This window comes from Hypomesus transpacificus, chromosome 17 (assembly GCF_021917145.1).
Source record: "Hypomesus transpacificus isolate Combined female chromosome 17, fHypTra1, whole genome shotgun sequence".
In the NCBI taxonomy this organism is placed as follows: Eukaryota; Metazoa; Chordata; class Actinopteri; order Osmeriformes; family Osmeridae; genus Hypomesus; species Hypomesus transpacificus.
This window is the reverse complement of record NC_061076.1, coordinates 16,646,975-16,659,865: the sequence shown is the minus strand read 5'-3', so window position 1 is coordinate 16,659,865 and position 12,891 is coordinate 16,646,975. Positions and strand designations below refer to the sequence as shown.

The window sequence follows — 12,891 nt, the reverse complement described above, 5'->3', positions numbered from 1 at the left end:
GGCTTCAGACCTGAGGGGTGCTTGACTCGAGTCCAATTGAACTTCCCTCCCTCAATTCCCTCTGACTTGACAAGGTGGCTCCGTGACAGCTGCTCTGGGGGGGGGGGGGGGCTGACTAGAGCGGCGGCGTCTCTCCTCTGCGCAGGCGGGTAGCGGGAGGAGGACGTAGCTCTCACGCTCGTAGAACACAGGAACGCCCGCAGGTCACATGGTTACTGAAATGTGTCCGATAACGTCTATTTGGCCGTTTTACAACACATCGACGAACAAACACAAACGGAAGCGTTGGGTCATAGTCTCCCCAAGGAGACAAACTCTAACTTCCTCAACAGGGCTGTTACTGGAACCTGATTCAGGAACATCAAAGTATACCTTTCTCTTGACTAACATCATCAAGCATCCATTTAGTTAAAAAATACCTCAGATACAAATCTAGATTTCAATCAGCATCAGTTAGGCCCCCCGACTCATGGCTTTGAAGAAAGATGACTGTTAAATGTCACATGCAGTTAATGCAACTAATTTGATTTGGTTACCGGTTAATACATGCTCTCAAAAAGCTAATTACGCAGCTAGTTAAACGGTAGTGTTGAGAACATGGGCTGAGAACTACTGACCCTGGTAGTGTAGCAGAGGTACCTGGTGCAGGAGGTACCTGGTGCAGGAGGTACCTGGTGCAGGAGCTACCTGGTGCAGGAGCTACCTGGTGCAGGAGGTACCTGGTGCAGGAGGTACCTGGTGCAGGAGGTACCTGGAGCAGCTGCATGTGGAGAACACAGACGAGGGGGGAGAGACTACCTCCATTTGATTTAGTCTGGTCTCACGGGGGGGGGGGGGGGGGGGGGGGCGGGGGGGGAGAGAATATAGGGAGGGGGGGGGGAATATAGGGAGGGGAGGAAAGTGTGGAGTTTTTTTGCGGCAACAGTCCAACATTATCATTCAAAAGAAAGACTTCCCCCGCCCCTCCAACCAGCGATTGTCACCCACAAGAATACCACCCTCAGGTTCATATCATGACTGCCATGCCAACTGTTCCACAACTCCTCTGCCCCTGTCCACTGATGCCGCAAGGGGGACCGGGGTAGGAGAGAGAGGACTGGGGTAGGCTCAGTAGGAGATGGGCTGTTATTGTCTTTTGCCTCCATTGGCACTTGTGGAATGACCCTCCTTAGATCCTCCTGTCCAAGCAGGGTTGAATTGTTTGTGTTTCCTCTGCGGAATACGCATTGTTTAGCTTGCCAGCGGTGACAGGTCAAATAGCCAGATGACCTTTCAGTAGCCCGGACACAAGACTGGGCCCAAAACATTGTTTCAACCCAGGTCCCCTCATGTCTGTTTGCAGTGTCTGTCCTATTGAGCTGACCTGAGAGCAGTTAAGTTCCCTCAGCGTAGAGCCGTTCCTCCTCCATACATCAGTTTATCCGCCCACGGCCCCCCGAAACTCAGTTATCGGTGATAGCCATAGCAACAGGCTGTAGAATCATCTTTTCTTTTTTCGCGTCAGGTGTTGGGCTCATGCTCTCCTGTTTCCATGGTGACGTGCGAGCGCACGTCGAAATCGTTTTTTTTTTTTTTTTTTTTTGTGTCGTGGCAACGCACACCTCCCTGGGTTAGAATGGCACAAAGAGGTCTTGTTCACACCCGACTCCGCCCCTGTCACAGCCAGACACACCTGGTCTCTCTTCTGTCCCTGCGTTCTGGCTCATCCAGAGGGAGTGGGATGTCTTGCGAGGGGATTGGTTAAGGGTACTTCCTGTCTGTCTGACAGGTGTCTTGGTGGGCCACTCAGGAGGGAGCAGCCGGGGAATGCACAGTGACTGAGATGGAATGTAGTTACGATGTAGATGCTGCGTCGTTACAATGATTTATGTGATTAGGTACATTGTGTGTGTGTACTGTGTGTGTACTGTGCGTGTGTGTACACTGTGCGTGTGTGTACTGTGTGTGTGTGTGTACTGTGTGTGTATGTGTACTGTGTGTGTGTGTGTCCTGGTCTCCTGGGGTAGTGTGGTCACACGGTGTTCACCTCTGAACCGGGGGCAGGGGTGGGGCTCCTCTCATCCCTGTCAAAACACACACACCCGTCTCGTCACATCTCCAGGAGTGTGTGTACGTGTGTTAGAGTGAGTGAGTGTGTGTGTGCCCACCTCGGTTGGCCTTGCTGGGGTAGATCTTGTTGAAGTGCCTGTACTCCTCTGGAGGGGGAAAGTCGTCCAGGGGATGGAACGAGTACTTGGACTCAAAGTCATCTGAGAGAGACAGGTCAGGGAGACAGGAGAGAGAGACAGGTCAGGGAGACAGGAGAGGGGAGAGAGACAAGTCAGGGAGAGAGGAGAGGGGAGAGAGACAGGTCAGGGAGACAGGAGAGGGGAGAGAGACAGGTCAGGGAGACAGGAGAGGGGAGAGAGACAGGTCAGGGAGACAGGAGAGAGACAGGTCAGGGAGAGAGGAGAGAGACAGGTCAGGGAGAGAGGGGAGGGGAGAGAGACAGGTCAGTGAGAGAGGAGGGGATATAGACAGGTCAGGGAGAGAGACAGGAGAGGGAGATAGGAGAGGGGAGAGAGAAAGGTCAGGGAGAGAGGGGAGAGAGATAGGTCAGGGAGAGAGGGTAGGGGAGAGAGACAGATCAGGGAGAGAGGGGAGGGGAGAGAGACAGATCAGGGAGAGAGGGGAGAGAGATGGACAGATCAGGGAGAGAGGGGAGGGGAGAGAGACAGGGTCAGGGAGAGAGGTCAGGGAGAGAGACAGGTCAGGGAGAGAGGGGAGACAGGTCAGGGAGAGAGGGGAGGGGAGAGAGACAGATCAGGGAGAGAGGGGAGGGGAGAGAGACGTGACCGTTAGAAACACTCACACACAGAGCAGAGCTGCTGTGGCCGGCCTTAAGACCGCAGGCTGGCGCCACACTGTCGTCACGGTTACAAAAGGTCAGGGTAGAGGTCAAGAGGAGAGTGTGATGGAGGGATGCAGTAACTGACAGCACGGACGGCGTTCCTGTGTCAGGTGACCGTGGGGTGGAGGGGGACACACACACACTCACCTACGAAGGAACGAGGGGTGGAGGCGTGTCCGTTGCGGAGGGGCGGGGGAGGAGGAGGGGGCCCGGCAGGGGTGCGGGAGGGGGGAGGGGGGGGCTTGCCCCGGCTGGGGGGGTCGGAGGAGCTACCGTGAGTTCTGTAGGGGGGCGGAGGAGGCGGGGCTTCCCGGCCACTGTTCCGAGACGTCGACCCTGGTACTGGTGGAGCTGAGGAGAGAGAGACAGAGAAGGAGAGAGAGAGACGGAGAGAGAAAGAGACAGAGAGTGAGACAGAGAAGGAGAGAGAGAAAGAGAGAGAGACAGAGAGTGAGACAGAGAGTGAGACAGAGAGTGAGAGACAGAAAGAGAGAGAGAAAGACAGAGAGTGAGACAGAGAGAGTGAGACAGAGAGAGAGGAGAGATAGAGACAGAGAGAGAGAAAGAGACAGAGAGAGACAGAGAGGGGTGTTAGGACGTATATATACCCTCATACACACTACCTCCACACCCCCCTAACAGAGGAAAGGGGCTCCTACCTGCTCCTCGGCCGGGGGGCTCTCGTACGGGGGGCGGGGGGCGTCCTCCGGGGGGGGTGGGGGAGGGCGGGGGGGGCGGGGCGGGGCCCCGGGTTGGAGTGTGTCCTCCTAAGGAGGAGGAAGGCTTCTTGCTGAGGGAGTTGTGTCGCTGTGGCAACTCTGGCGCCGCCTCGTTCACGGGGCTGGACGGCCCATTGGCCACCGGCTGGCGGTAGGGAGGAGGAGGCGGGGCCAGGGAGGACGAGCCTCCCCCGGTGGGCGCCGGGCGCCGGTTGTTGCCGGGAGACTGGGGCGGTTTCCCGGGCGCCGGAGACGGCCCCCTCTGTCCTGGGGTGGGGGGGAGGGGCTTCTCCCTGTTATAGGAGGGGGAGGGGGCGGCGGACTTCTGGGTGGGGGCCGGGGGGGCGTTGCCCCGGCGAATGAGGGGGGGTGGGGGCGGGGGGGCGGAGGAGCTGTGCTTCATCCCCCCAGAGGGGCTCCCCCCGGTGCTGGGGGGGCGGGTCAGGTCGGGGAGGGAGGGCCGCTGGGAGCGCGCCTGCTCCGGGGGCGACGAGGCCCGGGACGGGGGGCTGTCCGCGTCGTCCTGGCGACCGGGGGGGCGGGGCGCCGATTGGCGCGTGCCTGGAGGCTGCAGGGCCGACCTGCCCGCGGAACCATCTGGAACACAGACAGACACAGTCAGCTCCCAACTTTGGACAGCCCCTCATCACCTAACCCTAACCCTAACCCTAACCCTAACCCTAACCCTAACCCTAACCCTAACCCTAACCCCTCATCAGACCAGCAGACACCTTCCCTGGACACCACGACAGTCACCTCCAGATATCCACTCACTACTCAGGATGCAACCATGCAGTTAGCCCACGGCTCAATACACACCTCGGGGGGTTGAACCACAGTTTGTTAACCACGGAACGGCTCAATATTATATCGAGAACTGTGGTATCCCTACTTGCTAGCCCAGACGTGAGAGGTCAAATCTGCCCTCGGCAGAGTGACACAGCAGAACTACAACAGCTCTGTCACTTCCTGGTACAAGCAGAGCAGAGGGGGTGACACATCACCTTCCAGGAGAGATCCTACGCTATCTCACAGGTGCTTTGAGGGCCCGCCCACACATGAATAGTAAACATGCTTTAGTGGTGCAGTCATCAGCATATCCTGTCACACCAGACCCTGACTTGCCTCCGACTGGTCTCAGTTTAGGCACGCCCCCTTGGAAGAGCCCTGCCATTGGCTGGACGGCTCCTGGGGAACCTGCTCCACCGCTGCCATTGGCTCCTCCTCCTCCTCCACCTCCTCCTCCTCCTTTAGGCTCTGGAAAACACATAGCATGGTAGGATGAAAACCCATCTCTTAAAAAGATATCTATTTTTGACTCAGAGAAAGACAGACAGAGAGAGGTTTCCTCCACTGTAACCCTCCCCTGCTACAGTACGTGCTGGTCATGTGATGCCCTGCTACAGAAGGTGCTGGTCATGTGATGCCCTGCTACAGTAGGTGCTGGTCATGTGATGTCCTGCTACAGAAGGTGCTGATCATGTGATGCCCTGCTACAGAAGGTGCTGATCATGTGATGCCCTGCTACAGTATGTGCTGGTCATGTGATGCCCTGCTACAGAAGGTGCTGATCATGTGATGCCCTGCTAGAGAAGGTGCTGGTCATGTGATGTCTTACTCTCCAAGACGGGGGCGCTCCTGTCGCTGACCACGCCCACCTTCTTCAGCCGGGCTCCTTTGTGGATGTCTGACAGCAGTGCTCCCCGGCCCTTCCCCTCGTCCCGGTTCAGCTTGCTGTTGGCCTGAGAGGAACAGCTCTGCTAGTTAGCGCTGCACGCTACGGCACAGAGCAGTGGTGTTCAACCCCTGGTCCTCGGGGGACCCCCCTGCCCTGCACGCTCTAGATGCTTCCCTGCTCCGACGCGCCTGAACTCGGTGAACGGTTTGTGAACGGTTGAACGGTTCGTGATCAGGCTTCGGCTGAGCTCGATCACCGCCAGTTCATTGGAACCCGGTGTGTCGGAGCAGGGATGCATCTAGAACGTGCAGGGCAGGCACAAGAACCAGGGTTGAGAACCATTAGTGTAGAGTAACAGCACGGTGCAGTTCGACAGGCATGACACAGTCCTGTTTCAGTCTGGTGGAGAACGGAGAGGCCTGACAGAGCTCTCAAGGTGTTACACAACTATTCAGGACTCCTCCATAGAGGATGATCATGACACCAGGCGCCTCCGGGGGCACTCAAGCACACCTCACGGCATGAACACACAAGAATGAAACGCAAAACATTTACGAAAACACAAACATCCAATCACCTACAGGATAACCCAGGGCCCACAGCTGAGCCCAGCCTCCTGACCAATCACTGCCCCAGCACAGGTGTACAGCTCATTATGGGAATCATCTCATGGGTGAGGAAATAGAAGATGATTACTAGCGAGGGGGCTGCGGTGTAATCACTTTAATAAAGCGGCCGTACTCGGGGTAGGTTTGGCAAAGAGGAACGGGTCACGGGACAAACGAAGAACAGGATTCTTCCAGCTCTGAATCCAGGCGAGGCTTGATCGCGGTGGCAGGCTGTAACCTGTCTCTCATTCCTCACACCAGAGCAAGTCCAATGCAAATCCACTGATCGGAACACACACCCAGTTGATATGTAACAGTTAACGCACTCCTAACAAGCTCAGTCTGTTTGGCTGACGGCCGTGTTACACATGACACCGGTTTGGCAAAAACAGTTAGGACATGTGACATCACTCACATCATGCTGTGCTAGGTTACTCACCTGGCTGAAGGTTGGGGGCGGAGGGGGTCCTCCAGGGGGTGGAGGGGGAGGGGGGGGATCGGCATCCTGGCCTGTCAACAAGCCTCTGGATGGTCAGTTAGTCAGACACCAAACACCTGGGTCTCCCCTGCAACATGGACATGTTTCATGACAAGACGTCAGGTGAACTAGCGAGCGACACTATCGCTTTTCTTAGGAGTCAAAGGGTTACGATATCTTCGATCCGAAGCCAGTGTAAACATTAACATTTTATGTCATAAAAGTGAAATGTAATACAATTTGACAATATAGTTGATGATAAGATTGCAGCTAGCCGTCTTGTTGTAGTAAGCTAGTCAGTCTGGTTCACCAGCACTGACCTGTCCGGCATCACTTTATGTTATCCTGATCAGCCCATGTTATATAGCTTGCTACTACTGTAACTGAATAGCCACCGTCATGTTGTCATTTTAGTGTTAACGCGTCTTTGATAACTTGTCTAGCTAAGCTAACGCTTTAAAAGCATGAGCTTTTAGCGTGAGCGTGCTAAAAGCTAGCTGGCTAGTTCCCGCTAGCAAGGCAATGCCAATGGAAACCTTGCGCATTACGGTTTATGGTCTAACTAGCCACCGTAAAACGCATCTACGACATCAACCTAGTTTCAAAAACATTAGCTAAAAAGCTAGCGAACCAACTTGCTAAATAACTAGCTAGCTGTCTGCCTTCGCTGCTACTGCCGAGGTTAGCTAGAAGCAGAGTTAGCAAGTACTGTAGCTACTGTAATGGATCGATCGTGTTTTCTATTCATCTAGCAGCACCAACAATCTAGCTAACTAGACAGGTGACAAGTACAAGCTGTCAAATAATGTACATGTTGTTAGCTAGTTCGCAAGTTAGTCTAATTATTTTGGTCAGTAAAATACATCATGTTTGTTATTGACTATCAGGCAAGCTAGCTACTGGATGTTGCTAGAACTATCTGACCAGCAATTATTCTAGCTGCTGCACATTGCTTTGCCATCGACTTACTTGGGATTGAATCCTCTTATATTTGACGTTTTAACTCATATTTGCACCCATTCTCAGGTGCTAATTAGGTTGTTTCTATAGCTATCTGAAGTTTATTCAGACGCTTTCGAGCTGACAGAGTAAGCTAGTTCGCTGTGTCTTCTCATCTGCGCGCAGTCACTTGCACCAGATTTGCTGCAACGGCGCTGAATACTTTGCAACCCGGAAATGTTACGGGTGCGTTGAATTAACAAGTGTTTGTCAAAATGGAGGAAGATATAAGACAGTGTTTTTAAAGTAGAAGACGGTGTTTTTAAAACAATGTCAAAGAATTGTAATGTTGTATTATTTGTTGTGTTGCATACACATTTTCCTACAGCTCCTCGATAATGTTGTGCAGACATCTACATTGTGTTTAGGAGATCATCCGCTTTGTGCTTCGGCTGGGGGACTTCTGTGGGATCAATAAATTGCATTTCGATAAACAGATTTCTAAATGATTGATTGATCTGAATGGATGGGAAATGATTCACTCTGCCTAATAGTGCACACAGTCAGTTCCTAACGAAACCACAAGATGGCAGTATATGAACACTTCAATGACGTCCTTGCGTCTCTGCAGAGAATGCGTGACCTGGGAAACCACACTGAAGACATGTCACTGTCTCATTGTTCTTTAAAAAGTAACTTCTACCCAAGCCTTTTATTATATAAGCCTTAACCTTGAATCAGCAGGAATAAAGAGTCCTGTTCTTGTCTAGAAGTGTTCCACCTAACTGCATAAGTCTTGTACATTATACGGGAGTCTAGGCATACTAGTTTCATTAAACCACAGTACACAACACCAGACAGAATGTTAATATAGTTTGTTTATTTATTTAAAAAAGGTTTCAAACTAAAAATGTTCTGTAAAAATGCATATTCATAGTGTTAATTTCCCCCCTTCATTCAAATGCTTCACACATCTCTCAGGCCTCTGGATCTCTCCTCCCGTCTAATCCCTCGACTCTCTTCCATTTCTCCCCTCAGTTTGACGTTGGAATGTGCAGTAGGGTGGGTGTAACATACATACTCTACAAACAGGCTCACTATTAATACCACCCTCCCACCCCCTGAACCCTCCCTACGATTCCCACCCATCAAAATAGAAAACAAACAGAGCTACATGATTATCCTCACAAAATAAATCTCTTTGGTACACATCCCTGGCCTGTTCCTCAGGAGCATACACTTTAACAGTTCAACCTCCTCCCAAACCCTCCCCCAGAAATACACACGCTGATTAAAAACACATCATCCGTAACAATGTACATAACATTGGGGGGACGTCAATTCTAGTTGCTGTGAGAAGATTGGGGGGCGTTATGGTCAAGCACTTGTTATGTGGTTTTAGTCCATGAAGCATGTAAGCTGTTTCTGCGTGTGACGTTGTCTGAAGTCCAAAGGGATCCTGGAGGCTGTTGTTCAGTGTCTCTGGGGGTTGTAGTCCAGTGTCTCTGGGGGTTGTAGTCCAGTCAGTGTCTCTGAGGGTTGTAGTCCAGTGTCTCTGGGGGTTGTTGTCCAGTCAATGTCTCTGAGGGTTGTAGTCCAGTCAGTGTCTCTGAGGGTTGTAGTCCAGTCAGTGTCTCTGAGGGTTGTAGTCCAGTCAGTGTCTCTGGGGGTTGTAGTCCAGTCAGTGTCTCTGGGGGTTGTAGTCCAGTCAGTGTCACTGAGGGATGTAGTCCAGTCAGTGTCTCTGGGGGTTGTAGTCCAGTCAGTGTCTCTGGGGGTTGTAGTCCAGTCAGTGTCTCTGAGGGTTGTAGTCCAGTCAGTGTCTCTGAGGGTTGTAGTCCAGTGTCTCTGGGGGTTGTAGTCCAGTCAGTGTCTCTGAGGGTTGTAGTCCTGTCAGTGTCTCTGAGGGATGTAGTCCAGTCAGTGTCTCTGAGGGTTGTAGTCCAGTGTCTCTGGGGGTTGTTGTCCAGTCAGTGTTTCTGGGGGTTGTAGTCCAGTGTCTCTGAGGGTTGTAGTCCAGTCAGTGTCTCTGAGGGTTGTAGTCCAGTCAGTGTCTCTGAGGGTTGTAGTCCAGTGTCTCTGGGGGTTGTAGTCCAGTCAGTGTCTCTGAGGGTTGTAGTCCAGTGTCTCTGAGGGTTGTAGTCCAGTCAGTGTCTCTGAGGGTTGTAGTCCAGTCAGTGTCTCTGAGGGTTGTAGTCCAGTGTCTCTGGGGGTTGTAGTCCAGTCAGTGTCTCTGAGGGTTGTAGTCCAGTGTCTCTGAGGGTTGTAGTCCAGTGTCTCTGGGGGTTGTAGTCCAGTCAGTGTCTCTGAGGGTTGTAGTCCAGTGTCTCTGAGGGTTGTGGTCCAGTCAGTGTCTCTGGGGGTTGTAGTCCAGTCAGTGTCTCTGAGGGTTGTAGTCTAGTGTCTCTGAGGGTTGTAGTCTAGTGTCTCTGAGGGTTGTAGTCCAGTCAGTGTCTCTGGGGGTTGTAGTCCAGTCAGTGTCTCTGGGGGTTGTAGTCCAGTCAGTGTCACTGAGGGATGTAGTCCAGTCAGTGTCTCTGGGGGTTGTAGTCCAGTGTCTCTGAGGGTTGTAGTCCAGTGTCTCTGGGGGTTGTTGTCCAGTCAGTGTCTCTGAGGGTTGTAGTCTAGTGTCTCTGGTTGTTATAGTCCAGTCAGTGTCTCTGAGGGTTGTAGTCCAGTCAGTGTCTCTGAGGGTTGTAGTCCAGTGTCTCTGGGGGTTGTAGTCCAGTCAGTGTCTCTGAGGGTTGTAGTCCAGTGTCTCTGAGGGTTGTAGTCCAGTGTCTCTGAGGGTTGTAGTCCAGTGTCTCTGGGGGTTGTAGTCTAGTTACGTTTAGGAACAAGAAGGGGAGGTGACCTACTGCTCCCGTTTCTCAGAGGCAGAACAAGGAACAACCGGTCACATGACCAACACCTCTACTCAGATTCCTGTTAACAGGTACTCTTGAGGAATGTCGTGGCTATGCATACCGCCATGCAAAAATCACACGTGAAAAAACCCGAAAATATGCACTGTAAATATGCGAGGACGCGTCAATATCACTGCGTCTAAAAGTTAAAGCTCGATGAGCCCCAGTCCCAACATTAACGATAGCAAAGAAAGATTTCTTTTTTTTGTGGAACATTGTTGTTTTCTTGATAACAGTCCCTGTTTGCCTACCATCCACCCTTGAAACCAAGGATCCCTTTTAGATGAAATCCTCCTTCACATCACTCCTTGGTCTTCATATCAATTCATGTGTCTCTTCATTGTGGTCCTGTGATGTAGAAACACAAAGTAAAATACATATACACACCCCAACATTTTAATCATGTGTGATTGATACACTACGGCCTTGACCAAATGTCCTCACATGTATAGTGAAACATGTAAAGCTTGACCTTGTGGGGCCCTTTACTGGACACCATAACTTCAAATACTTTTTCCACTGGAATTTAAGGGGGCTCAAGGTTAGGGGTTAGAATCACTTTAAGGGTTAAGGTTAAGGTTAGGGGTTAGAGATGACACAACTTTGAAAGGGGGTGAATGTTCAGTCCCCACTAGGATAGAAGAACAAACCTGTGTGTGTGTGTGTGTTTCCTCCAGAGCAGGCCGGTGTGTTAGAGAGGTTCGGGGTAGGGTTGCCGGGGGTCGTAGGTCATGTCAGGCATGTAGTGCTCATGCAGCTCTGGGTCCAGGGGCAGGGCGTCCAGGGGCAGGTCTGGGTAGCCGTAAGCCGGGTACACTCCATCCAAGTCTGGAACCACACACACACACACACACACACACACATACACACGCACACACAGAAAATAAGCTTTGATTAAAAAAAAATCAATAACATTGACAATCGATCAAACGAAGAGAGAACAGCCAGCCACCCAGCACCTCTGTTATGTGACCTCAATACTGAACGAGGATATTGTTGGTGTGTTTGTTGGTGTCTATATGTCTGTCTGTTATGCAAACACACAATGCAAACACACAATCCAGACTACACAACACAAACTACACACATTACAAAGGGGATCAGATGGCTTAGCGGTTAGGGAGTCGGACTATTAATCAGAAGGTTGTTGGTTCGATTCCCGGATGTGCAAAATGACGTTGTGTCCAGAAACTTCACCCTTCTTGCCTCGGGGGAATGTCCCTGTACTTACTGTACGTCGCTCTGGATAAGAGCTTCTGCTGAATGACTAAATGTAAATGTACACACACAACACACACTACATCCACTTCCTCATGTACAGATGAGCACTTGAATTGGAAATAAAAGGTGAAAGGATTTATCGTAAGTATGCGCACACAAAGGTAATGAAAAGGAAATGTGGAAAGAATGCAGTAAAAAGGTTGACAGAAGTGTTGACTTTCATTTGATAGAGGGCAACAGTGCCAGGAGACAGGAGGAAAGCACAGTACAAGCAGAAAGAGACAGAGGGAGAGAGAAACAGAGAGAGGAGGGAAAGGAGAGGAGAGAGAGAGAGTGAGGGATGGATGGGGAGAGAGTAGAGAACTGTCATAAATACAGTGTTACGCAGTTACAAGAGAGAAGCGAAGAGACTGTTAGCTCTAGACTGAGACAACGAGAGCCCGTTAGCTCAGCAGTGTGTGTGCGTGTGTGGCGGACGAGAGAGAGAAAGGGAGAAAGAGAGGGAAAGGGAGAGGGGGAGAGGGAGTGTGTGACTGTGATAGATGGCCAGTTAATGGAAATGGAAATAACATGGAAATGTGACCCAGGGGGAAATAGATAGAGACCTCTGTGAATCCAACACCATTCCTGATGACAGCTCACAGTAGCCTCCCTCCCTCCCTCTTGCCCTTTGCCATAGAGTATGACAGCAGAAAAATCCTACCCCCCCCCCACACACACACACCTTCCCCCAGCTCTCTGCTGGGGTGCCACCACAGGGCCAAGTCTATTACAGCAGCAGCAGGGGTGTGTACCTGGGCTGAGCAGGGCAACAGAGACCCTGCTGAGACAAGGACGAGGCCCAGCTCCACTACTGATACACAGCCCTGCACACAGCCCTGCACACAGCCCAGCACACAGCTCTGCAGCCCTGTAGCCCTGCACGCAGCCCTGCACACAGCCCTGCAGCCCTGTAGCCCTGCACGCAGCCCTGCACACAGCCCTGCAGCCCTGTAGCCCTGCACGCAGCCCTGCACACAGCCCTGCAGCCCTGTAGCCCTGCACGCAGCCCTGCACACAGCCCTGCAGCCCTGTAGCCCTGCACGCAGCCCTGCACACAGCCCTGCAGCCCTGTAGCCCTGCACGCAGCCCTGCACACAGCCCTGCAGCCCTGCACACAGCCCTGCACACAGCCCTGCACACAGCCCTGCAGCCCTGCACACAGCCCTGCACACAGCCCTGCACACAGCCCTGCACACAGCCCTGCAGCCCTGCAGCCCTGCACACAGCCCTGCACACAGCCCTGCAGCCCTGCACACAGCCCTGCACACAGCCCTGCACACAGCCCTGCAGCCCTGTAGCCCTGCAGCCCTGCAGCCCTGCACACAGCCCTGCACACAGCCCTGCACACAGCCCTGCACACAGCCCTGTAGCCCTGCAGCCAGGCATGTACCAGGGGTGAAGTGTGTGTGT

At 52.4% G+C, this 12,891-nt stretch overlaps 1 protein-coding gene across 1 annotated transcript; it reads right to left on the bottom strand.

The window, feature by feature from the left end:
* Positions 1–870: 870 nt before the first annotated feature.
* Positions 871–6,427, bottom strand: wipf2b (WAS/WASL interacting protein family, member 2b; the record flags this gene model as incomplete). Its single annotated transcript, XM_047038293.1, has 7 exons — positions 871–2,063; positions 2,148–2,249; positions 3,038–3,241; positions 3,550–4,206; positions 4,735–4,866; positions 5,228–5,351; positions 6,335–6,427. Coding segments are annotated over 7 exons (1,353 nt in total), but the record flags the coding sequence as incomplete, so codon positions are not given.
* Between the last annotated feature and the right edge of the window lie 6,464 nt (positions 6,428–12,891).